The sequence below is a fragment of the Phaethon aethereus genome, assembly GCF_964289735.1.
Source record: "Phaethon aethereus genome assembly, chromosome: 20".
Lineage (NCBI taxonomy): Eukaryota > Metazoa > Chordata > Aves > Phaethontiformes > Phaethontidae > Phaethon > Phaethon aethereus.
The window spans coordinates 8,501,506-8,528,184 of NC_138596.1; the positions used below are offsets into that span (position 1 = coordinate 8,501,506).

The 26,679-nt window shown below is 58.6% G+C and overlaps 1 protein-coding gene across 1 annotated transcript; it reads right to left on the bottom strand.

Annotated features, from left to right (window-relative positions):
* Positions 1-1,020: 1,020 nt before the first annotated feature.
* Positions 1,021-26,679, bottom strand: SARDH (sarcosine dehydrogenase; the record flags this gene model as incomplete). Its single annotated transcript, XM_082008929.1, has 20 exons — positions 1,021-1,769; positions 3,966-4,101; positions 4,567-4,735; positions 5,017-5,179; positions 10,071-10,164; positions 10,506-10,653; positions 12,209-12,322; positions 12,942-13,080; positions 13,632-13,745; positions 14,401-14,484; positions 16,158-16,299; positions 18,305-18,395; positions 18,523-18,609; positions 21,861-21,990; positions 22,439-22,543; positions 23,913-24,013; positions 24,203-24,326; positions 24,896-25,075; positions 25,588-25,766; positions 26,364-26,679. 20 exons carry the CDS (start codon positions 26,677-26,679, stop codon positions 1,644-1,646), a joined length of 2,742 nt encoding a protein of 913 aa, XP_081865055.1. The 3' UTR covers positions 1,021-1,643.

The window sequence follows — 26,679 nt, forward strand, 5'->3', positions numbered from 1 at the left end:
GCTGAAGATGGAGCCCAGCAAGGGGACCAGAGCAAGGGATGATCATGGGGACGGGCTGGGAGCATCTGCCCCTTCCCCTCTGCAGCGGGGGGCTCATGGGCTGCGTGGGCGCAATGAAAAACCTCCCCCGGTGCCTCCGAGGCCGGCTCTGCGCTGCCGGAGGCTGCGGGGCTGGCAGCACGCGGCTCAGCCCCCACGTGCATCCCCCTCTCCGGTGGGAGCTGAACGGAGCCACCCCCAAGGTGACCTTCAGGAAGGTGCCAGCAGAGCAGACGCGACCACGGAGCCGCTGGCAGCTGGGGCCAAAGGCAGCCCTGGTGTCAGTGAGCTTACACCACAGCACTGAGCTGGTCCTGCCCATACCGGGAGCAGCCCAGAGGACCCACAAACGGTACCGGCAAAGCAGCTGTGGGCCAAAACATTCTTCAAACTCTTTTTCCTCCTCCTCCAAATCCAGAGCCTACACACGCACGCGCGCGCGCGCGCAGCAAGGAGCCAGATTCCAGCAGCACTTGCCTTCGGGAGTTTCTTTTATTCCCTGGGGCACAGCATGCGAATCTCTCCCCCGCTCAGCACCAAGGGGCTGCACGGCACCACCGTCTTCCTCATTTCAAACCCAGGGGCCGGCAGCGCTCCCTGGGCACCAACGCGCTCCCATTGCCACGGCCAAAAACTGGGACTTGTCTTTACTCTCGCTCTCCCATGAGTGGACAAGGGCATCGTTCATGTCTGCGGAGGATCACCCTTCCCTGCCTTCCGCACAGCCATCGCCCACCGAGGCAGTACTTGAGCACCACAAACCAAACCGAAGCGGGCACTGAACGTTTCACACCCCAGGGTTGATTTTTTAAAGGGCCTTAGGTGCCAGTTGCCACCGAAGGCAAGAGAAGTTGGTGCTTAAACTTTGGAACCACCAGGAAGCATTTTGCCAAAGCAGGACCTGAAGCTCCAGCCGTGAGCGGGGTGAGATGGGATGGAGGGATGAACCCGTGCTTGCAGAGATGGGAAGAACATGCCTGGAACCCCCCCGGGCAAAGCCAATGATTTCACAGTGCAGAAGCACAGGGCAGAGCATCCACAGCGTGAGCCTTCCCTCCACGGCCCCCACGAGCGCTCCCACCCCAGCACCGGGTCCCCAGGGCGCAGCCGGGACGAGGTGACACCCATCAGAGCAGGGACAGACGCAGCAAGGGACCAGAGAAACGGCAGGTTTGGAGGTTACAGCTGTTATTAACAGCAGAGTTAGTTTAAAAAATTGATTTCCAGGCAGTGTGAAACTACATTTTGGGGGAAAGAGTTTCCAGCAAAGTCAAAAACTAAAACCACTTCATTTGCAGTCGAGCAAAACACTGTTTTCGGGCCAATTAACCCATGGAAAAGAATTATTGCTGTAGCGGTACTGCTTCAAACGTAGGAACAAAATCTTTGGACTTTTTGGAATCTCTTCCTCCTCTTCCCCTCTAATTTGAGCCAAATCTGCTTGATGAGTTCACTGCAGACATTTGCCCGGCTCTCCCAGCAGATCCCAGAGCCAGCTGGGGCACCCAGGGGCTGGGAATTTGGCCGGCAACTCCTAACGGTATCTTCCCCCTCCCCGTGCTGGTGCCGCAGCGCCCGCTCGCCGGCCCCAGGCTGCCGCGCTCTCAGTAAAAGCCCTTCACTCGCTGGTTGTCCGGGTCGAACGGGGACTTGGTGTGCGCGCGGGCAGGGTAGGTCACTCCCATCCGCTCCAGCTCGTAGCTGCCGCTCTTCACGAAATCCAGCGAGACCTGCAAGGCCATGGCGAAACCCCCGTTAGGTGCTGTGAGCTGCGAGGCACCGGTGGGGCACCGGTCCCCTGCCAGCGTCCCCGCTCTGTCACTGGGCTCTCCCAGCATGCTGGGCAAGCTCCCACACCACCCCCCAGACCTGCTTTCCACAGAAAACCCGGCTCTGCCCTCCCAGGAGGTTGCATGGAGAGGAGGAAAATAGATTTTTAAAAGCACTCAGCTAAAAAAAATAACAAGAATGCAGTATTTAATTTTTTTTTTAGCTTTTTTTTTTTTCTGGTGCATTTTTTCAGTGGCACCCAGTGCAAGGTGCACTTACAGCCAGGCTGTGGGACCTCACTGCCAGAGGAGTGAGAGCAACCAGGCTGGGTGGGGGACGGCACACCCGAGCGGGGTCAGCCCCAGCTGCAGGAAGGGACCACGGCGACAGCCAGGATGGCACCGCTTGCCGTGACAAGGGCGAGCTGTCCCCTTCACCGGCGGGGCGCACCCAGCGCCAGGCGGTGCCGGCGGCTGAGACACCCCGGCGCAGGGAAGGGCCGGGGGCTCTCGATGCTGGTGTGCTTTTGTCACCTTGGAAATTGTCCATGATTCAGCAACAAAGAGCGTTTTTGTTTCTCTCCTCTCCACCTCACCCCCTGTACCTCTTCCGCTCCTCTGGTCTGTAGCCCCGACGCCACGGAGACATCCCCATCCTGGATCCCCCTTCCCCAGCCCCAGCCGGGAGCGTCAGCTGAAGGGACGCACGCCCGGGAGGGAAAATAAAGGGCCACGTACCAACGCAGGTGGTACCCGAGCAGCCGCTGCGGGGGGCTGGGAAGAGGGGGGCTCTGTGTGCCCTCCTCCAAGGGCTCAGGCTTCGTGGGGGCTCTGGGACCAGCATCAAGCCCCCGATGGGCACGGCACGGGGCAGGGTCCCTGTGCAGATCCCCCGAGGGACCTGCCCTCCCACACAGCAAAGCTCTCCCCTCCTGCAATCACTGCCCAAACCAAGCGGGAACGATCCCAGGGAGCGGGGAGGTGAGGGCTGCACATTACCAGCTGCTTCCCCACTTCCGGAGCGGCCACGCAAGGGAGCTGGCAAGGGCCGGGGACCCCACGGCGTGACCACCCGTACGCGGTGCCTCTCCCCACAGCTGTCGTTTCGGCCCCCGCGAAGCCCAGCAGGCAGCTGCCCGCTGCCAGCCCCGCTGCGCGCTGCCGCGGCAGAGCTTTCCCTGCAGCGGGTGTGCGAGTGGGGAGAGCGGCGCAAGGGATGCACCCGGCGGGGATGCACTCAGTGCCGCTCTGCCCGCATCGGTGCCTCGCTGGAGGCGGGAGGGGACCGTCCCCACACCACCTCCATCCTGCTGCCTCCCTCACGCTGCCTGGGGCAGGCAGGGGCGGCCAGAGAGGGAGAGGTACCAGGGAGGAGAGGGAGAGGAAGAGGGAGAGGGAGACGGAGAGGGGAGAACGGAAAGGGAAAAGGGAAAGGGAAAGGGAAAGGGAAAGGGAAAAGGAAAAGGGAAAGGGAAAGGGAAAGAGAAGTCCAGGGGGGAAGATTCATGGGGAGAAAAGGTGGTCCCCAAGGGCTGAGGAGGCAACTGGAACACAAAACCACTTGACCTGGGAGTCTTACACTGATGCAGGATTAAAAGTCAAGGCAAGCAAGAGGATGAAAGCACGAGCGTACGCATTGCTCTTGGTTTGCAATGGGGGGGTCCCTGGGGACGTCATCCACAACCGCCTGTCCCCACATGGGTTCCCTGGCCTCTGCCTGCAGGACACTGCTTAATGAGGGCATCTGATTTACTATCCAGGCATCTCCCAGGGTTAATTAAGAGCCTGCTGTGCTCCTATTGGCCATTGCTCCCTATAACGTAAGTTAATTAATGCTGCAATTAAATACTCGGTTGCAATTAAATAGTCGGTTGCAATTAACATCCGAGGCAGCGCTTGAACCGGAGAGCATTGCAGGGACCACGCAGAGCGACAGCCGGTGAGGCCGACCTCGCCGCCGAGCCGTGGCATCCCTCACCCTCCGGCCTCCCACGGGGGAAGCACGAGGAGGGGTGCCCCATCTCGCTCCCCAGACGACAGCGGGTTTGCAGCGGGTTTGTGCCTACAGCTTCAAAACCAAACAAGTACTACGCTCCCCGCCAGCGAGCCCCCACCGCAGGGAAGGAGGCGCAGGCGTCCCCGGGGGTCTGTACTCACCGGGCCCCCCGTGGGGTCACGGATGTAGCCATAGGCAATTGTTTTGTCGATGGCAAATCCAAAGTCTGCCCGACGGATGTGGCCGACCACCTCACCGTTCCGCCAGACCGCCTCCAGGCCAAACATCGGCACCTTCCTGCAAAGCGAAGGCAGAGCTGCTGTCAGCAAAGCCCCACGTCGGGACCCCACGAGGGAGAAGGGCCTGGGGGCACTGGATCCCAGCTCTGCCCTGGGCCAGCCCACGTGCCAGCGCTCCCGCTGCCCACAGGTTCATTAACCTCCCCGTGCTGATCCCAGGTGCTGGCAAAGCCCCTCCAGACCCATTTGCAAAACCTCCCGCTGTTCTGGGTGAAACAAGATAAACCCACTCCCTGTCACACCGCTTCCAGCTCCCATTAAACATCCAGCAGGGAATTTGCAGTGGGAATTAAATTAGAGACGGAATTAGAGCATGGAAAACAGCCGAGCCGGCTTGCAACTGAGCTCCACGTGCGTGCCCGGGTGCAGGGGTGGGTGGGGGTGGGTGAAGGTGCTCGTCCCAGGGCAGCCACGGGCGCTGGGTGCTGCCCGGCGCCCAGCAGAGCCCAGCAGTGGTACTCACTCCTCGGTGGTGAAGCAGATGAGGCGGCGGAAGATGCCCTTGGCTTTCTGAGCCTCCACAGCCTCCCGGCCCAGGAATGGGATGCCTGACTTGAGCTTGCAGGTGAAGGCTAAGCCTGCTTCTAGCGGGGTATCATCGGGGCGCAGGTCTGCGTGCCAGTGCCTGTACCCTGCAGAGAACAAGCATGGCAGCAAGCCCAGGGTGAGCAGCATCAGGAGACCAAGACATCACCCCTGGTTCTTGGACACCCCTGTTGCCCTCGATTCACTTGGCCCTGGACAAAGCACCCTCGAGAGGAGCCCATACCGGGGAAGCCTCAGCAAGGAGTGCCAGGACCTGCCAAGACCTTCAGTCCCAGTAACCCGCCCTTGAAGCTGGGGAAAACTCATTTGCCCTGGTGCCCTGGCCAGAGGCAAAACAACGAGCGCTGCTGTAAGGAAAGCAAGAAACCTTTCTCGATGCTGAGGCTGTCGATGGCTCTGTAGCCGGCGTTGGTAATGCCGTGCCGGGCACCTGCCTGCATCACCGCCTGGTAAACCTTCACGCAGTCCGCCTTGGGTACGTGCAGCTCCCAGCCCATCTCGCCGACGAACGACAACCTCATGGCACGGACCTGCGAAACGCAAGAGGCCAAACACGCCTGCGGACACGGCCGGGCTGCACAGTGCGGGAGAGGCTGCGGAGCCACGTGCCGCCGTGGCGGGGGGAAAGCCGGCTTGCCCAGGAGCCTTGTGCAAACGCCCTGCTTTGGTGGAAGGCATTTCTTTGCTCTCCCTGGTGCACAAAGCCAGGGTCAGACTGAATTTCTCGTCTCTGGACAGCCTAAGCTTGGCACCTCAAAGCCAGCTGTGGTCGGCGCCCAGGAGGGGAGGCCAGCGGGCGGAGGGGGCTGCGTTCAGCATCCTCCGGCCACCGATCCCAGGGCTGTCGCACCAACCACGCTGGGCTTGGACATGACGCTCCGGCTCCAGCCGGGCTTTTGTCTCCCTCTGCTGATCCAGCGATGCCAGAAGAAATCCCACAGATACCCCCAGCCCTGTGTCTCCCCAGATCAGCCCGTCAGATGGGGAAGCTGGTCCCCAGCAGGACTCTCCTGCTTTGGGGCACTTCGTGGCTACTGTCGCCCGGGGATGTCCTCCACTTGGGATGGTGCTTCCACAGCAGAGGCACCCAAAGGCCCTACACACCCCCGGGGGATGCCCAGGTTTTCCCCAGTGGAAGCCGTGCCCGAAGCATTACTCTCCGCTGCCAAATTAGCTCCTCACCAAATGCATGAAGCTCCAAAGAGGAACGAGCAGATCAGCACAGGGGACTTGGCGCTTCTCGGGGGGAGCCTCATCCTCGGAGATATGCCTGCCCGCCGGCGCTCCGGGGGGCACACGCCTCCCGGCCGTGCTGGGACTGCCCTGCCCGATTCCCCCCTGCTTCTCACCCAGGCAGGCTTGCCTGCATCCTACTGTTGTCCCTACTGAAACAGTCTGCATTCCCAAAGCTTTCCAGGCCGGCTGGGGCCACCCCAGCTTGGGCACCTTCCCTGGAGATACCCCTTGATACCCCTTGAGTCTGAGCTGCATTTCCCTCTGCTTCATCCCTTTGGAGTTCTCCTACCCCACAAAAACCCCTCTGGTTCATCCTTCTGGAGGCACATCAATGGCAAATGCATACCTCAATTTGGGAGAGAGATTAACTCAAGAGTTTTACGACAGATTGCGATCTGCAGTCTTAATAAAGCAGTTTTCAGCTAGGGAGAGACTTCCACGCTGGTTCTGTTGGCCAGGCACGCTCAGGGGCTGTCTTGGGTGTCTTGCCCGTGCTGGCTCTGGACATCGTTGGGGCAGAAACTGCCTCTTGCCGTTTGCTGAGCTCTTACTACAACCGGGAGCTGGTCTCAGCTGTGCTCTCTAATCCCAGGGATAAGCAATGCCAGACAACAGCAGCCACTGCCCAAAACAGGCAGCAACAGGCACAAGCAGTACCAAAGGGGTGCCCGAGCTCTCGGCTGCGAGGACAGCCAGCGGGCAATGGCCGAGGACCCAAATCCATCCTTGCTTCCCCCAGCATCCTTGTGCTCTACCAGCACTGCAAAAGTAATGTCCTCAAGCAGAGTTTAAGGCAGCTTTTACAACGCCTTAACCTTTACAATAGAAGCGGAGAGGAGGAAGGAACACAACAGATATTGGGAATTCATTTTGAGCCTCACAAGAAGGTGTGCTGGGGAGCCAGCCCCTGCCCCAGCCGCACAGCGAAGCCCCAAGACTGGCAATCACCTTTCGAGGTGCGCAGACACAAGGGGCATGGAGGAGCTTTTCACTCTGCACAAAGGCGTCACCTCGTTAGGGAACAGGCAGAGGTCAAGCCGCTGCAGCCAGCTACAACCCTCATCGCGGCAGGAGATGCTCTAGGGATCGACAGGCAGCTTCCCGGCTCGCTAACCCTGCCTGCGATGCAGCAGTCCGTGCCACAGCTAAAGTGCACTTTACTTTCAGGAGCAAGTTACTCCCGGGAGAAACTTCCCCTCAAACCACTGCTGCTCGGGGAGCGATGGGCGGTGAGGCAGAGCAGGGCACCAGAGAAAACAGGTATCCTCAGGAAAAATGGGGTGCCAGTCATGAGCTTTGCACAGGCAAGGGTTGGGGGTTGCACCCACGCGTGCGTACCCCAGGCGGGGTGGGCACCCCACTGCAGAGGCCAAGGGGGATGTCAAGGGCTGGGCTCAGCTGCTCCAGCCGCCTTTCTGCTAAATTCCTCTAGGAACAGGTTTTCCTGTTAGATTTCAACCGGAGCTATGAAATAGCATCAATTCCTGGGTCTTTCAGCAGCAATTCAAAAGCATTTTAAGTATTCTAGAAAATGAAAACCTGAACTCTACCCTGTATCCAGCGGTGAAATTCAAAGGGGAACCTTCCTCTGCTGTTCAGTACAATGAGAGATGCTATATATAAACTCACAAACCAATCGGTAATTTCCAGAGTCATTAACTCTGCTTGAGCTCGCCTTTCATTCCAGCTGATTCTGTTCAACTACTGAGTTAATGCATCAAAATCTCAGTGATAACTTTTTAAAGATGTTGGGTTCAGTTTCATCCCCCTGGAAGGGGATAATATCAGCGAAGGCTTCAGCCTGCTGTCCTGAGAAACCCTCCTACTCTAATTTTGGCGTGGGATGGAGTCCCCTGTGCTCAGCGTGCAGTGAGGGCTTGAAGGAGACCTCCCGAAGGGTGGACCCAGCAGCAGGCAGGGAGTCCTCCCCCAGCCCAGAGCCCTCACACACTCAAGCTTTTTTCCTACAGTCAGAGTATTTACACCCAAAAGAAGCCACAAAATTTCTGCTAGCGATTTCTTCCTCACAGGACCGGCTTATTTTTTATAAACTTGAAGCAAAATGCAAATAAACTAATGACGCTCTTGAGGACGGGCACATTTATACACCTTTCCCGGGGGATAAGTACATTATTACGAGATGTTACCAGCTTGCCACAGCCGTGACAGGGGAGGACGTGGGGAGGCTTCTAACTCACCGGTGGACAACCTGCAACCATGGATTGGGTTTTGGGTCCCCTGTGCCCTTGTCCCCCCTCAAGGGACACTGGGCACACGGCGAGTTTTCGGTACCTGGAGCACAGGGCTCACTGATGGTGGTGGTTTGGAGAGTTAATCCGAGTTGGGCAAAATCTGCGGCTTAGTTAAACTGCCCTAAACCCTGGATAGGATCACAAATCAAGTAGCCTTAATTTGATTTAGCAGCAATCCCTTCAGCAGCCAGCTGCATTCGAATCAAAGCCACTTTAATTCCGAATGAAAAGTGTCCGCACGTGGCTTAACCCAATTTCACTAATATCCAGCCTGCCTCTGGCTGCCTGCTTTCCTGATGCCTTTTATAAGATTTACCACTGCACCTCCACCCACTTCGTCTCCCATCAGACACCGGCCCGAGAGCCAGAGCAAACGCTTGGCACGGTCCCTCCGGCCAGCCGGCTCCTCCGCGCGGGAGAGCAGTGCCAGGGACCACCGCCTGTTTTCCCAGGGGAAGGCTGGGGTACAATCTCTACCCCCTCTCCCAAAGGAGAGTTTTTGCAATGGAAAGAATATTTCCTGTGAGGCAAACATCAATAAGAAACCAAGGCAGAGCTTCTCAGGCAAACCCTGCAAAACTTCTCCCCGATACCAAAACTTGCCAGCAGCAGGTTTTCCAAGATGTTTCTCTTTTGACAAAACGACACTTTGCGGTCACCACGTCTTCTATTTAGGCTGTTTCAAGCAGGCTACATCAGCAGCTTCACACCTGACAAAACTCCCCAAAGAGCTGCCACCACCACCTTTTCCCCAGGGATAACCTCAGACCGTGTTGATCTTCACCGGGCGAGGCGGGGGAGAGATTTAAGGTGCTGCTCTCGCCCGCACCAGGCGGGACAGAGGAGCCCAGCCAGGCAGACAGCACTGCGGAACCTCACAGCAAAGCCCCGGGACTGATCCGCCTCTTTGCAGCACAGCAAAGGACACCAAACCGCTTTAGGCTGAGCCCTCCTCCCTCGACACCGCCGACCCGTGCCACACGATGTGTTAAACCCATCGCCGTGGGTCCCGGCAGAGGGGCCGGGCTGCCAGCCTGGGCAAGATGCATCTCCTGTGGCTTGCTGAGGACTGTCACACTCAGGACAGCATGCACGTGCCTGCCCCATGCTCTGCAGGCAGGGCTGCAGGCAGGCAGTGCAGGCAAAGTGAGCCCACCTCCGTCTGCAAAACGCCGCACCAGCGCTGCCTCCCCAGGCGACGCGTTGGGGTGCAGGAGCTGGCCAGCACCCCCCACCCATGACTCCCCACCAGGCACCCAAGCCAGGCAGCCGTGCTGGTTGCCACCATCAACCCAAAGGGCTTCTTGTCCCCTCGCTGTGACACCCGGGGGCTTAGCCCGAGGCGTTGGCGCGGGGCATTACGGTTTCTGCGCTTTTCTTGCATAACTGCTGACGTGAGCTCTGAAGTCTGGGCAAATGCAGGATCATCTGCGCTTGCACAGAAAGCTTAAGGTTGTCAGACTTCTCCTGTGATCAAATACAGCATCTCCACAGGCTGCCCAGCCCTCACCGCCAGTTCTTGGCATGCTGTACATTAAATCATCCCTATTTTTTTTATGAGCAGGGGGAGAAGGAGGGGATCCAGAGTGTCAGATAAACCTCTATCACCAGCGCTTGCCCCTAATCTGTCGGAGGTGTCTCTTGCTCTTCCGACAGCGCTGCAAAGCCGTAAGTCACCATGTCCCTTCCCCAAGTTCAGCCCAGGCTACGACACCCATGTGGGCTGGGAGAGCAGGTTGGCACCTGGCAAGCAAACGGGGAGGAAAATACCCCAGTTTTTGGCCTTTTCCAACAAAAAAACCCAACAAAACCTCCCAGTTGCCCGCTGCAGCAACGCTGAGGCAGACGGGTTCCTGGCAGAGGCTGCCGGGCTGCGCAGGTCGCCCCAGTGAACATACAGCCCTGGGGAGCTGGAGGGCCGGCCCCGTCCTACCGTGCATCCTGCGGCCGTGGCGAGTTTGTGGGTGGAGAAGGGAAAAGCCTCGTTGCTGAGGTCGGTGTCGAGCACTTCTTGGAGGACGACGCGGCTGTGGGGAAACAGCAAAGCGGCCGCGGTGAGAGGACGTAGCTTGCCAGCCTGCTCGGGCTATAGCTAAAATGCGCTTTCTCGTCGTGTTGGCAAGGCAGACCTCGCCCTCTGAATGGGCGCTGGCGTGGGTGATATGCCATGCTGTGAGAGCCTCGAAAGAGATGCCAATTCCCCAGCAAACGCAGCTCTGCTCCGGCCAGACCATTGCCTGGTGCTGTGAGGCTCACACCAGGACCTGGCATCCCTCCCTTCATCCCTCCCTGTATCCCTCCACCCATCTCCCCGTGGGCCAAGCATCAGGGTGCAAGGAGGGGGCTGCGGCGCTCTCCCCACACTCACCTCAGCGGGCCCTGGATGCTCATCATGCCCAGCTCCTCCGAGCAGTCGAGGAGTTGGCACTGGAGCTTCATGTCCTGCAGCACGGTGGTGATGTGCGACCAGTTGTGCTGGGCCACGGCCCCGCCGATAGCCAGGTAGTAGCCATCCCCTGGAAGACATCCCCCGGCAGCCCTTCAGGCTCGAGAGCGTTTGGCTGAGGGCGATGCCCAGCTCAGCTCAGGGCTGGTTTTGCTCTCCAGAGGCTGAGCTGAAGCCCTGAGCCCCTCCAGCTTTCACAGCCCAGGGCAGACCACCAAGAAAGGGGAGGGCTAAATAGTGCTGGGGCAGGGCAGGGCTTGGGGGCTCTGCTAACATTCATGCTGCCTTTTACTTGTGGGGCTCAGCACAATGAAAACCAAATGACCGTTAAAACCTGAAAGAAGAAAAGGTAGAAACAGCTGTCCCGAGCCCTGGAGGTGCCTCTGCATGCATGAGCACCACAGGAAGAGAAAAAACTCTTTGTCCCTTGAGACCAACAGCAAAAGCATCTGCTCTGTAGCCCCAGTACAGAGTGGATGCCAAAGTGCAGAGGGAGCCGGGAACTCCAGGTGGGAGCAGGGAGGGCTGCAGCGGCCGGGCCATAACCGGTGCAGGGGCTGCGCTGTATACGAGGAGAAATTTCATCTCGTCAGTAATCCTGGGTGGAAAAATCCTCAGGGATGGGGTTTGGGAGCTGATTAATATGTAATTAATCTTCCCTCTGTCTTTCGTGCCACTGCGAAATTGCTCTCTGATAATCTGTCATAACGATAATAAGTGCAGCCACCTACTGTAATTGGAAAAATAGACTTGCTGCGATTAAACTCCTCCGTCGCCCGACAAACCCTGCAGCTCTGCCATCCGCTTCCCATCACCCTTGTGACCCCGCGAGCGCCGCAGACGAGGGGGATGCAGGATTCTCCCACGGGAAGGTAAGAGCTCACCATCACCCGGCCACGCCGGGGCAAAGGGGGTGAGATCGCCCCCACAACACCCACCACCCCCGGCTGGCGCCGGGGCCGCACCGCCGCGGGGCTGGTCCCGCCCAAGCAGCACCGCCGGGGGTGACGCTGCGTGGGGACGGGGCTCCACGGGCGCTGGGCAGCTCAGTGCAAACCTCCCTTGGGGTGGCAGCCCCGGTGCTGCCGGGCACGGCGCTTGGCAGCGCTGCCGGAGACCAGCTCAGCGTCCTCTTCCTCTGCTGCCGCTGCCTAATGCCGTTTCTGCCCGCGGGGCTGACTGCTCTGCTCCCTTTCAATTCCTCTTTATTGCAGCTGATAAGGACTCGGGGAGAGGTCAGAGCCGCCAGCCAGGGCTGCACAAACCCAATAACGCCGATGAGCAGTGCAGGCCCCCGGGGACAAGGGGGATAATTGGGTTACGGGGACCGCGGGATGAAGGTGGAAAAAACCAGGTGGCTGCCATTAGGTAAACGCAATCACCCCCGCGCCTGCGGCCCCGCGCGTGGCAGGGGTGGAGGAGATGCTGGCAGGCCTCGGACCGAACCTGCCGCCACAGCTTCCCGGGACTGGGAAAGGTCTTTGCGTGCATTGACGCAGCTGGAAAAGGCAGTGGGAGAGGGAGAGGGAACTGCGGGAGGGTAAACCCACCCGGCGGTCCCCCTCAGCCCCACGGCGGCTGCAGGAATGCACCCGCCTCCAGCATCCCCGTGCTCAGGCTTTTACCTTCGAAGGTGGGGGCCAGCGGGGAGGCCGGGTCCCCGGGGCTGATCCGGCTGACGGTCAGGTCGCTCTCCACGCCGCCCTGCTTGTTCAGCATGCAGGTGTACACGGTCGAGCCTGGGGGAAGGAGATGGGCACCACTGCCCGTCAGCCGGCCCCGGCACAGAGCTGCGGCACGGGCCGGGGGAGAGGGGCAGCAGGAAAATTTGTCCTCATCATTACATCAGCTGCCACTGCCTGGGTATGCCCTGAAGGACGCTGGAGGTCCCAGCACCAGGAGAGGGACGGGAGCTGGGCTTTTTCCCCTTGAGATCTGTGTGAGGAGCTGGAGCTGCATCCTTGGAAATGCCATGAGCTGCCCCCAATCCCGGAGAAAGGGGCAGCTTCTCCCCGTGCGAACTGCGGCTGGCAAGGGTTGTGCTTGGTTTGCTCCAGTACCCATCGCATCTCCAGCTGTGAGCCACAGCTGGAGCCAGAGGGCCAGACCTGCCCTCCCTCAGGCCCCAGCTCAGAGCACATTTGGCCCCGTGTAGACGGGAGCAGAACCCAGCCTCTGGGGAAAGCAGTCGCTCTCACACGCTTCCCGTGCCCTCTGCAAAAGCAGCATTTAAAAGAAAAGCCAATTTGGGTCCACCCCGGTTTGTTCTGGTGGAAGATGTGATTTCCCAGGGCATCCCTCCAGGGCAGCGCTCGGCAAAGGCAGCGCGCAGACGAAATAAGGGAGCTGAGCCGGTACCTGGTGCTTTGCTCACATCGGCAGTAAACAGCCAGTTCGCCGCTTTGGTTGCTTCAGGACCGACCAGGTAGAATTTCCCGAAATAAGACATGTCGAAAAGAGCCAGGGCATTTCTGCATGTTAAGCATTCATTCTTGATCTGCAATTAAAGCAAAGAGACCGCTGAAGTTGAGCCGTATTCTTCACTCCACAAAGGGAGGAACACATTAGGACTATTTATGTAATCAGAAGCAATACCAGGACACATGCCTGGTGCCTTTAAAGGCTGTAAAGCTTCAAAACACTCCTGAAAAATCAGGTATTAAATGGAGTAAGTCTGACAGGCCATCCTGTATGCTCAATCCCATTCCTCAGCTCACCAACGCAGTGACAATTATCAATAATAATAGTTAAATTTTACCAGATTGAGTATTTTCCCCAAGCTGGTCTCAAGTCTTTCATTTGGGAAAGCAGCAGTAAAATTTCTGTGGCCGCTCTGCTGAGATTTCTGAGCAGGGACCACGCATTTCTCTTAATCTTTTTGGAATATTTTTCCCAGTTTTGGGCAAAGCTCTCTGCTTCCCTCCCTCTGAGCCTCACCAACTCCACCCAGAGTGGGCATGTGGCACGGGCTCTGCTGCCTCTAACCCCCCCAGGTCCAGATGTGCCCAGCAGTTTTGGCTGGGGGAGGCCTGCCCCCCCCCCACTCACGATGTCATGGTGGGGGGGGAAGTCAAAGGTGTACTCGTCCCGCAGCAGCCGGTTGTAGGTGTAGTCCCTGTGGCGCTCCTGGCCGTACGCACCGTAGTAGTCGTAATCCAGAACCTGGGAGGGGGTAAGTGGGAGGATGGGGGCGGTGAGGAAGACAGCGTGAGGCTGAAGCCAAGGGGCTGCTCCCAGTCACATTCACCCCATGCCAGGAGAGGAGCGGGTCCGTGCAAGACCTGCCCGCGGCGATGGGTCCCCACCCCGGTACCCCTGCCCGCGGCGATGGGTCCCCACCCCGGCACCCCTGCTCATGGCGATGGGTCCCCACCCCGGCACCCCTGCTTGTGGCGATGGGTCCCCATCCCAGTACCCCAGCTCGTGGCGATGGGTCCACACCCCGGCACCCCTGACCGCGGCGATGGGTCCACACCCCGGCACCCCTGCTTGCGGCGATGGGTCCCCACCCCGGCACCCCTGCTGGCTGCTTTTCAATATGTAAAAGTGAGATTGGTCTCTCATTTGGGGTGTTGCAGGCAGATGCTGCCTGTGGCAGAGGGACAGGCAGACAGACAGACACCACACGCACATACGGATCTCCCTCTTACTGCTGTTACAGTGAACTAAAACCCAGCAGCTTTTATGGATCCCCTTTGGGGACAGGCACCTGCTGGCAGCACATCGCACACCCTGCAGAGGCAGGATGCATTCTGCACGCAGCGGGCACGGCGGGTACCCTCCGGCTGAACGCCCCCAAAACGCACGCCGTGCTTACCGGGGCTGCTCCCCCGGGGCTGAACCAGCCAGGCCTCTCCCAGCCTTGCCGCTCCTGGAAAACGCAGCCCTGTCGCAGCAGCTCCTACGCAGGCAAAGCCGGGAAAAAAGCGAACAAACGGTTAAAAAAAAGCCTTTTTGCTGCTTTTTGAGCAGCGCCCACGTGCCCTCAGCTCGTGCTCAAGATCCAGTTTGTGACCCCTTGGCTTTGGCTATCAGCAGCTAAAATCAGCTCTGTGATTTGTCTTTTAAAATAGCAGCAAACTTCCAGCTGCCTGCAAATTGGCTGACGTTTCTGCCCCGCTAAGAAAGGTATTTGTCTCAACGAGAGCCGACGGGCAGGAGTCCGGCAGCCCAGGGGTGCACCCCACCAAAGCTTGCGCTACGGTGCGGGAATTGCTGACCGAGAGATGTTAAATCCAGAGAGCAAGATTCCCCCCGGCGTTTACAAAAGTAATTATATAATAACATTTAAGATTTATATGGCAACCTTCTCATTCCTCCTCTGTTCTCTCAGGAAAATCTCTCTGCACGCAATTAATTAGGGATCCATTAAGATATTTTTGTTTGGTGCCTCTGTTTGGAAAAGAATAGATTTTGTTGAACATTTCAGAAATGATTCAGTGCCTATTTATAAAACACAGCACATGTTCTGGAGCTGCACATATAAATACCAGGCTGTCAGTCAAATGGGCATCGCTTATTAGACATGCTATTAAAAAATAAATTGCATCCTCGGTGACAGAAAGCAACTGAGCTGTCAACCAAACACCGGGCGACGGCGGGGAGGGATGTCTGCTCTACTGCTTGAGCCTCTGCTCTCCGTCAGAAGAGGAACGGTGCGGTATGAATTAACGACCAGCAGAAATGGGCTCGAGAAATGTGGCTGGTCCTTGCTGGGCTGCGACTGGGGCTGGCAGCGACGGGGTGGGACGAGGCACCGGCCCCGGGTCACCCCGAGCACCTCGGCAGCGCTGGGTGTTTTGGGGGGCTCTCAGCCGCAGTTGCTGCAAAGCTGCTGGCGCAGCAAACCATTTGCAGCAAACCATTGGAAACTGGGGTGTTTTTTTTTCTCAAGTGCTGCATCTTGAAAGCGTTCACCTACAGAGATTTGTGCAAGGCAGCGGCTGGCGAAGGCGGGAGCAGGGAGGAGCCCTGGCCGGCAGCTACGGGGAGCAAAACCCGCAGGGACTGAGGTGGTGCCGGCAAAACCGCCGCCATGGAGCCACAGCTGCTCCCCGCTCTTCCCACGTCCCTCCCCGCGCCCCGGCCTTGCTCCGCACGGCGAGACGCCGTTTTGGGGAGGAAAAGCTGCTGCTGAGCTGTGAGCGAGGCACAGTGAGCAGGGGCAGGAGACCGCCGCGGGCATCCAACACCCCACAGCCCTCGCAACCGCCCCCGAGCCAGACTGGCAGGGAATGAAATAAGTCCCTGAGCCCTTCTTTCCACTTTTCCCTTGCCCAGCGACCATCACCGGGCTCTTAAGCCATATCTGAGTTAAAAGTTGTGGGAAAGCTTGGCATCTCTACCATTAAACTGTCCATGGCCCCAGCACCCTTGCAGCATGCACCTGGTGAGCTTTGGGATTCGGCAGGGATCTTCCCAGGGCGGATGGATGGGAGTAAGGATGCGGCACGCTCCTTCGGGGAGCGATACGGCTGCGGCCACCCCTTGCCACCCCTTTTTTGCTGCAAGGGTGCTGTGAGGGTCTCCCAGCGCCCCTCACAAGGCGGCCCGGGTCGGGCTGCGCATCCTCACCTGGTGCAGGGGGTCCGTCCTCGCGTTGCGCCCCGCCAGCGGCTCGTCGTGGGGGAAGACGACAGAGTAGTTCTTGGCGTAGGACTCGTGGCTCCGCTCCCGGATCCAGCGGTTGTTGTCGGTGAGGGAGTGGTGAAACCTCCTGGAAGGCAGGGAGAGGGCAGCCTCCGGGTGAGCCCACCCGCTCTCGGGGTGCCTCCTCCCCCGGGCCTGGCCCTCCTGGCCAGACTCAGATGCGGATGCAGCTGCCGTGGTGTAAAATGGCTATTCCTGCACCCGTTTCATGGGTGGGAGAGCAGAGGAGCCAAGTGGGGCTCGGTGCTGGCCGTGCCGCAGCCCCTCTTGCCCCCGCGGTGCTGCCCACCGGAGCCGAGCGCTCGCCGCAAGCCCCGCCGAGCTTCCCAGCCCGGCTCCAGCCGCACGTACCCCAGAGCAAGTGGGAGCAGAATACAGCCCTGCAGGGGGCTGGAAAGGTAGGAAAAAAGGAGAATGGAGGTTAATTCTGCTTCACTCCAGCGTGGGGCCGGCCTCGGAGCATGCCTTGTGCACAGCCCAGGTTTAAACACAGCCCTGACAAAGGAGCGAGCCCTGGACATTCCTTACATTTTTCATCCAATTCTCCCGAGGCTGAAAGATAAATAAAACCCCAAGCATTTTAAATTTGTTTGAAATATTTTCATCTTTCAAACAGAAAAGCTCCCTGAAGGAATGTGCCAGCTCAGCACATGCTCAGGTTATTATTACCAGAGACCTATAACTCACGGAGAGCAGCCCCGGGTGCCGGTGGCACCTTTCCCGTCCTCCAGCTTCAGCAGGCAGGGGAGCGTGGCTCTCCCAGTTACCACCAGCTCCTCCCCAGCCCAAAGCCCCCAGGTCAGGAGAAAGAAAGGCAAGCAGCGGGCGAAAGGCAAGACAAAATGTCATCTCTGGGGTCTTTTAAAACAGGATTTTCAGCTTCCCTCCCCGCTGCCTGGGTGCAGAGGAGGGTTGGGGTATGGGGGCTGAGCGCTGCGGCAGCGCAAACAGTGCAAGCAACGCTCCCCGAAAGCAGCGGTGGGCTGGCTGTGAGGGCAGCTGCCTCTTCTGCCGGCGCAGGACAGGCAGCAGGTGACACATGGCGTGTCACCGGCGCCCCGGCAGCCCCAGCCCCTTCACCGACGTGCTGAATTTTTGACAGCGGCAAGAGGAGCAACAGCTGCCCGATGAAATATTTACAAGCAAGTGTTTTGAGAGGATAAATATTTAAATGTGCAGAAAAGGGAGTTATATAAAAAGGACCTTAGCAATCGTCACCAAAAGAAAAAAACAAGGGATTGACACCAGCTTGATGGTGGGGCAGACGGGATACCGGGGATGCTCGGGAAATCCAGAAGCAAGGGCTGGAAAGCCCTCGGCCCGGGTCCCATGGCACAGGGGGGGTTGATGGTGCAGCCGTGCCTGCCCAGCCTGGGGATTTCTCCTTCCCGGCGGCGGGGCCGGTGGAGGAAGGCTGCTGGAGGCGTCTGACCCCTGCAGGCACCAGCACCCTCTTCCCTCTCCTCCTGCCCCGAGTCAATGGGGTGTTTACCAGCTTTGCCACTAAAGCAACACAATTTTAAAAGCTTTGTCCCTGACAAGGTGGTTGCTGTCGCTAGCAGCCCTGTAAGAAAGCCCAAACCCAATCAGATATAATCAAGCGAGTCAAAAGCAATTACAGAGCCAACATCTGCACAGCCGAAACTGCCAGCCCGTGTCGTACTGCAGACGGGGGGGGAAAGCTAATGTTTCTCCTGTTGAAATCATCACCCCCAATTATTAACTTAGAGGATTAGGCACGGCACTAATTGAAGAACAAAACCCAGATGTAATTACCCTGTCCTTTCCCATCACCGCAATCTCCTCGTGCCTGATGGAAGCTGTTTGCGTAGAAGTGGGATGAGGCAAATGAGATAAACTCCACGTGTAAATTCATTAAAGCTACTGAGCATAATTGATTCCAGCTCCTTGGAGGGACACAGGCTGCAGCACAAATGCTGCCTGGACACCCGCTCCCAACACCAGCACCCAGCCCTGCCTCGAAACCTGTCCCCAAGGACCACCCGAGGATGAGGGGTATCAGCGAAGGACCCCGCAGCCCGCGGGGATCTGGGGCAGCCGGGGTGACTCGCCTGATGTCGTAGCCGTACATGTCCTTCTCCGGCCGCCCGTGGATGATCCAGTGAGCCAGCTCCCTCCCGCAGCCGCCTCCCAGCATCATCCCTGAGGGAAGAGGCGAGGACCCAGATGAGGCCAGGAGGCCAAGCACGGCTGTGGATGCCGGGCTCTGCCCGGGATGCGATGCCCGCGCTGGGATGCCCGAGGTGTGACCCCTTCAGGTCTCTCCTACCGGCACTGTTGAAGCCACAGCCAAGGAAGAAGCCTCGGACTTCTGGGGCTTCCCCCATGAGCGGCTTGTGGTCAGCCGTGAACGACTCTGCAAGACAGAGAGGGGGGTGTGCCAGCAAGGCCAGGGCGGGCGTTTTGGGGACACATCACGCACTTTAGGAGCAGGGTTCCTACAACCTCCCTTGCAGGCCTGCTCCTGCTGCCAGAGAGCCAGAGTTGGACCCACACCGAGCACTTTCCAGCATCTCGGCTCGGGCATCCCCCAGCTGCGCCTCTCCAAGGGCACCCAGGCAGCAGAGGCCAAAGGGAAGGCTGCCCTGGTACTGGCATGCCCAGCACCAGGTCTTGTGCAGGCTCCTGCAGCAAATATACATAGGTATATATACATGTATTTGCTTCAGAAGCTTGCATGGGTATGCACGTACACACGCACACAGATACACAAGCACACAGATACACAACCACACTGCGCTGCTGGCGGTAGAGGTAGGTGCTGGGGGCACAAGGCAGCTCCTTTGCAGCCCTGTGTGTTGCACAGCCTGTCCCGGCACCGTCGAGACCCCCGGCTCGGGTTAACGGTGCCCTCCATGCCCCCCGGGAGCTCGGCAGCACTCGCTGCACGCCAGCGCTGCAGGTGGAGGACCTCGGGGTTAAGGTTTAGACTGAAAATTTGTGAAGTAGAATGAATCCCCAACCCGAAGGTGCACGAGGCACTGTGGTGGCTGAAGTAGCCTCTTTCTTTCTCCCACTCCGCCAGTCAAGGTTGCTGCACAGACCCATTCATTGCCTCTTCAACATCGGAGCTATATTTCATTTTCATGACTATTTTTCACCTTCATTGATTTCTGCTGGGAAATTTCATGAATTTAAGCTACTCTATTCAGCTGAAGGATTGCTGCTGATGTCGCCCAAGGCTCCTGTGCTAATGATGTCTCGTGCTGCCAGCTCCTGCTCCCCACAGGGCTATCAACCACGGCCCCCGTGCAAATCCCCGCTAGGGAGGAGAGAGCAAGACGCCCTGACAGCGGGAGCAATCTTCCTCCCTATTTTATGATGGCTCATCCATCCGTGTGAAAGGAGAGGGGGAAGACTGGGTTCAGTCTGGTCCTTCCCCCGCACAGCAATGCCCAGCTTGTTTCCCAAGACCTCTGTGCTCAGGAGAAGACAAAAGGAGACTCAGAAGATTATTGCATGCCAATATCCCCATACCAGTATGCCAGGCTACAAATTCACTGAGTTAATGGAGCAATGCCCAGAGCACCTCACCAGCAGTGCATCACCTCACCAACAGCGCACCACCTCACCAACAGCACACCACCTCACCAACAGCGCACCACCTCACCAACAGCGCACCACCTCACCAACAGCGCACCACCTCACCAACAGCACACCACCTCACCAACAGCGCACCACCTCACCAACAGCGCACCACCTCACCAACAGCGCACCACCTCACCAACAGCGCACCACCTCACCAACAGCGCACCACCTCACCAACAGCGCACCACCTCACCAACAGCGCACCACCTCACCAGCGGTGCATCACCTCACCAGCGGTGCACCATCTCACCAGCGGTGCACCATCTCACCAACAGCGCACCACCTCACCAGCGGTGCATCACCTCACCAACGGCGCACCACCTCACCAGCGGTGCATCACCTCACCAGCGGTGCACCATCTCACCAGCGGTGCACCATCTCACCAACAGCGCACCACCTCACCAGCGGTGCATCACCTCACCAACGGCGCACCACCTCACCAGCAGCGCACCACCTCACCAGTGGTGCATCACCTCACCAGTGGTGCACCATCTCACCAACAGCGCACCACCTCACCAGCGGCGCACCACCTCACCAACAGCACACCACCTCACCAACAGCGCACCACCTCACCAACAGCGCACCACCTCACCAGCGGTGCATCACCTCACCAGCGGTGCATCACCTCACCAGCGGTGCACCATCTCACCAACAGCGCACCACCTCACCAGCGGCGCACCACCTCACCAGCGGTGCATCACCTCACCAGCGGTGCACCATCTCACCAACAGCACACCACCTCACCAGCGGCGCACCACCTCACCAACAGCACACCACCTCACCAACAGCACACCACCTCACCAGCGGTGCATCACCCCACCAGTGGTGCACCATCTCACCAGCGGTGCACCATCTCACCAACGGCGCACCACCTCACCAGCGGCGCACCACCTCACCAACAGCACACCACCTCACTGGCAGAGCATCACCTCACCAGTGGTGCACACCAGCCCTGCCGCCTTTGCGCTGGGACGGATGCTGAGTGCTCAGACGGGACCTTGGCCCGCTCAGCTGCAGGGTTGGACCAGCAGCCGGAGCAGAAGCAGCGTAAACCACCGCGGTTCAGTCTGCTTTCACGCCTGCGCCTGAAGCACGGTGCCGTAGCTGCGCTGGCGGTGCAATATTCACCGGGCAGCAGAGAGGAGAAGTGTTTGCTGTTTGCTTCAGCCCAGCGTGACTCAGCTGTCGCGAACCAGCGGCTGGCTTAAACCAAGAAGCAGAAAAGGAGGAGAAGTGCTGACCCTTTGGAAATTACATTACTGTACTACAAATACTAGACACGTATCCATAAGCAGCCAGCTCCCCACCGGAGGCCACCGGCTCTGCTCACACCGCAGTTTCATCAACCCCGCCGTACGCGGGGCCGAGGTCTCCACCTTGTACGTGTCATGTCTTATCTGCTGCGGGGCAGGAGATGTGCCCTACTTTCCCCTTGTACAGCAGCACCGCTCCTTCCCCGAGGGCCTCGGGGGGTTCCCTTTAAGTGCTTCAGCAAAAAGGAATTTTTTTAGATTTTTTTTTTAGCATGCGGTGGATTTTAAGGCCAATCCAAGTGTGCAGGGCTTGGGTTCGACAGCTGGCATCACCTCCAGCTAACACTGCAGCCATGCTGCGGCCTTTAACTCCACACCAGACAGCCTGGGATGTAAATCTGGGTAAATCTGATGTTACCCACCCAGAAGCAATTATTAAAGATAATAAGATAACACTTGGTAAAACAGTGGCCACCGCTCGAAAAAAATCTGCCCCTTAATTCCCCAGCCCAGTGGCCACAACATAGGCTGTAAATCTGCTCTAGCCACCCCCCAGCTCGGACCAAGGCAATAAGGTCCCCGGTGTTTCTCCGGCAAGGCTGAGCCTGGGATGCCACCCCTCGGAAGAGGACACCATTGCAGCCCGACCACAGCCGCCGCCTCTGCCTTCAGCTTTCCTTCTCCCCAGGTTTATGAAGTTGCCCCTTGCCTCCAGCAAGATCCCTGGAGGAACGCAGCCGCCACGATGCCACCGCTGCCACATTACCTGGCCCGCAGACGGTGGATTTAATGCCCGTTTTCTCCAGCACCGGTACCCTGTTGATGGCACCTTCGATGTGTTGCATGAAAACATCCCAGTCCAGATCAAAGAGGCCAAAAGCAAATTTTTCAGATACCTGAATGCAGGAAACAGGAATTGGGACACAAGACAGGGTACAGCTGAGGGTGTAAGAACTTCTCAGCTCCGGCAGCCTCAGAGACTGTAGAAAATCGAGGCTGTTTTGGAGGCTCTGGTTTCTTTGGGTTTTTATGAACAGCTCAGCCCAACCAAAGGCCTGAGGCAGAGCCCGAATTAAGACACCTGCCCCTGGATAAAGGGATGATGCAGCAGGGCAGGGACTGCACGCTGGCCTCTAAATCCCCCCGGCCCAGCCTCTTCATCTCGTTCCTGCTGCCTCTGCACCTCGTGTCTGTGCCGCAGACAGACCCAAAGGGAAGATGCCGTCCTGTGCTTCCCCCCCAGACCCGGCCGGCCGGAGGTTGGTACCCGCAGGAACCGGGGGCTGAGGCAGGGTCCCTGGAAACCTGCCTCGTTCCCCCGGAAAACCTCCCAGCACTGCTCACCTCCTCCCAGAAGATGGGGTTTGACTCATATCCACCCACGGAAAGGGCATCGCCTTGGAGACGGAGATACACCGAGGCGTCATGATCGCGAACGTTTGGCATGTTCTGGAAAATGGGGAGGGGGAGCGGAGGGGTGAGAGGGGGCCGAGAGCCGCGGGGAGGCCCCAACATCACCCCGGCTGTGCCCCGGCGAGGATGAGCCGGGGGTCTGGGGCAACCTGATGAGGCTATGGATGCTCCCACAGCCCTGAAATTTGGGTGCCTGCGTTGTCCCAAGACGAAGGCACCCGAGTCGGCTCCAGCAAACCTGGCCAGACCGCGGGCGAAGCGCCTTACGCAGGCAGCGATGCCGCAGGCAACGCGCCCGTTCACCAGGCCTGAGCCCGGGCACCCGCGCTGGAAGTCCTGCGCAAACCCTGCCTAATCAGCAGCTGGCGAACTCCGGCGCCGCGGGCAAGGAGCCGTGCTGGGGGGGTTGCCCAGGCACCGGGGCAGCCGTGCCTCGGCTCTGCGGCTGCTCCCCCGCGGCACAGGCAGCACCGGCTGCAGTTGGTCCCAGCTTGGAAAGCATCACTCCTCCGCCACCCACCTCCGCAGGACGATGCGACAGCACGAGACGCGGGCAGCAGCGCGCAAAGAATGAGGGATTTGTTCTCGTGAATAATGGATAGAGAAACATTTAGATAGTGTGGAAGTATCGGTGTAGGGCTTCCTGCATTTCACATTGACGAGTGGAATTAAGTGGATTGAACGGGAGGCACCAGGGTCCCCAGGCTGCAGCCTCTTCTTTGAAAAGTCTCTTTCTCACTGTGTTTGTACAGCACAGTGGAGTTACTGGCATATAAACGTAATCCGTGACACCAGCACTTTTTAATATGAGGCACCTTGGACTGAAAATTCAAATGCAGACTGTGTCAGTGGGTTGGAAACTAAATACTGCGTCATCCTTAAAGCCCTGGCACCTGAGTGAAGGAAGTCTCCTTCGACTCGTGAACAATTCTCTGCAGCTGGATGGCAGGAACACGTTTCTTGGGAGAGTTTAGAAATGCTTGGAGAGCTACACCTCTGCCTGCAGGGGACTGGGGCTTGTTTGGCAAGTGTTCAGCATCTTTATGAATGCTGCTATCAGACACGAAACACATCAGAGACTTATAATAATTCTATCAAGAGGAAAAAAAAATTAAGAAAATTATCCTGCTAGTCACAACATTGTTAAATATTAAATATGACTCTATTAAAGGTAGTCGGGTAGCGCTACTAGGAGGAGAAGCTGCTGGGTGTGCACTTCTGTGGGTGCAGAGCCTGGTCTGGCAGTGCAGGCTCATGCTAAAGGCAGGAAGGGGGTGGGGGTGTCCCAAAGGTCTGGGAGTGCCGGGGGGGTCCCTCCCACCTCTCCCTGCTGCGCGCAGGGGGGGCAGGAGCCGGCGCTGCCCTCCAGAGCCGAGGAGCCGATCTGCCGCCGCGCAGGACTGACCTGAATGCCCTCGATGCGCTCAGTCACCACGTAGGCGTGATGCATGCCCACCAGCGGCACGTGCACGCCGGCCAGCCGGCCCAGGGCTCGCGCCCACACGCCTGCGGAGAGAGCAGCCCCGTGCTGAGCACCTCTCCGTCCTCCACACCCCACCGGAGAGCTGCGGTGGTCTGGGGGTGACAGCCAGTTGCGGGGGCCAAGGACTGATGCCGACCCTCCAGCTCACGGCATGCAAAGCCCACCCCCAGCCCCGGTCCCCCACCTTTCTTGCCGTGCTTTGCACCCCGTACCTGCGCAGTTCACCACGCAGGGAGTCTGGATGGTCCCGTGGGCCGTCTCCACCGCATACACCCTCTTCACCCCAAAGTCATCAGCTCTGACCTGGATGCCGGTGACCGGGCAGTTCTCGATGATCTGGTGGCAGAGGAAGGGCAGAAGAGTCGTGGCAGGGTCACAAGGGCGGTGGGACGACCCCCAGATCTGGAAAGGCGACTCTAACCCGCGGTCTGGCACTGGCCATCTCCCCTTCCCAGCTGCCGTTAATTACATGCCTCTCCTTAACTGCAGGCTTAAGCTGCTGCTCCGTGCGCCCGCAGCTGCGGAGGACCTTTATTATTTACATGCACATGAGCGGAGCAATGCCCCAAGGACAGGCTGGCAGTCCCTGCCTTGAGTGTGTTGTGCTACCTGACCCCAAAACCTCCGCTCTCCCAAGGAACCTGCTTTGGGCACTGCCTCGTCTTGCTCATAAAGGTCTTTTTTTCATCCTATGTTTTCCCTGGATCTCATGGCTCCTGCCAGCTTTGTCACTGTGACCCAAACGGCCATCAGAGCTGAAGAGGACAACACCCTTCTTGGGCAGAGACCTGATGCTGCAGGAGCAGCTCTGCTCTGGTGGGAAAGGAGGAGCTGGGGAAGGCAGAGGACGAAATCTCCTCCCAAGGTCAACAGGCAGTGATTAGTAATTACTAATTAGGAACTACCGTAGCGCCTCTGGCAGTTGCTGCTCTGGCAAGAGTTGAGCAGGTACCGGCTGGATCCATGGTGCCATCCTTGGGGACGTATAGCGTGCCGTACAGGTCGTCAATGTTCATCAGCGGGTACAGGTCCTTGGTCTGCGACGGGGACAGGACGTAGGACTCCACGCCGTACACCTTCCCCAGCTGCCAACCGGACAAGAAAACCAGGAACTCAAGTAGGCAACAAAAGCTTTGCTCATCACTTGCTGTTGGAGGAGGAGGAGACCCCCAGGACGTGTTCAGCTCCCAGATGATGCAACTGCTGCGCCAAGGTAAGCCCGAAACCCAGCGTGGGGTGGGATGGTCTGCACAGATTTCAGGGAGTATGGTTCCGTATTCGCATGCAAGCTGCCTGTGCAGCTGGAAAAATGATGCTACCACTATCTGAAAGGGCAAAAATCCACGGCTGGATTTAATTTTGCTGCTTTGCCAGCGTCTCGTCTGCTTCCAGCAGCCTTATGGAAGCCAGGAGGCTGCCCTGGAAGCCCACCCCAGGCCACCCGCAGCTCTCTGGGTGGGAAGGCAGGGAGCGATGGGCCATTTGGAGACCCGGGGGCTCCACTGCCTTGGGACCCCCCAACCCTGCTCCCGTGGGCTAAACACCACCTCCTGCAGCCCACCCAGCCAGGGGCAGAGGCCGAGGGGCTCCTCCCTACCGACATGAGCCTCTTGTACTCGTCGAGGCGCTGCTTGTTGGAGGCGATGAAGAGCCCCCCGTTCTCCACCCAGCCCGTGTGCAGCCCCGTCTCCGCCGGCAGCTCCCGGCTGACCACGTCCCGCGTGTGCGCCAGCAGCTCCACCTCCACGTCGCTGGGACGCAACTGCCACAGCAGACCTGGGGACACACACACACAGCCCGCGGGTGGGGCAGGCGGCTCCGCCACTCTTCCATCGCCCGAAGTGGGATGCGGAGGGGGCCCATGCTGGCCCACGCGTGGCGTGGTCACCCTGCCGCGGCTCTTGCCCCATCTCGTGGCGACGTGGGAGCGCTACAAAGCATCGGTTTCTATTTTCCTTGGGAATTAAATGAATGGGGAAAAAAGGGTTTCTGGAGCAGACTACCCCGAAAGAGACAACCCCTCAAAAAGCGTACGGAATTAACATCTTCTGGCTCCCCGCTCCCTGTCAAACAAAATCGGCTTAAAGAACAAAAAAAAAGGTGTGGAAATAAACTGTTTTGTTTTCCCATGGTCATGCAAAACTTTAAAAAACAGAAAATTGGAGGGGATGTTTTCTTAACAAAAAATTATGCCAAAAGGAAAAACAGAAATTCTGAAATTCTCCACATTTAAAGCCAAAACTCTCCAACGCATCCGGAGCCAGCCTGCACAACGGATCACCTCCACGGACAACGGCACATCCCAGGCCTTGGGCATCCCCGCGCCCGCTGCCCCCCGCCCAGGGAGCACCCAACCGGTGCCCAGCGCCTCACCGGCCGTGTGCCAGGTGGTCCCCGAGGTCAGGCGGTCCCTCTCCAGCAGCACGACGCTGCTGACACCCTGCTTGGCCAGGTGGTAGGTGGTCTGGCAGCCCAGGCTGCCCCCCCCGACCACCACCACCTCAGCTGAGAGCGGCGGGGGCCGGCTGGGCTCCCCGCTCCCGGAGCCTTCCTCCTTCAGCGTTGTCTGGTACGGGACGCTCTTCTTCGCCGTGGGGCCCGTCGCGCTGCTGAAGGGCCGGGGGCTTCTCCAAGGGGTTGGCAGGCGGTGGGGGGCGGCTGCCCGCAAGGCACAGCTTATGTAGGACAT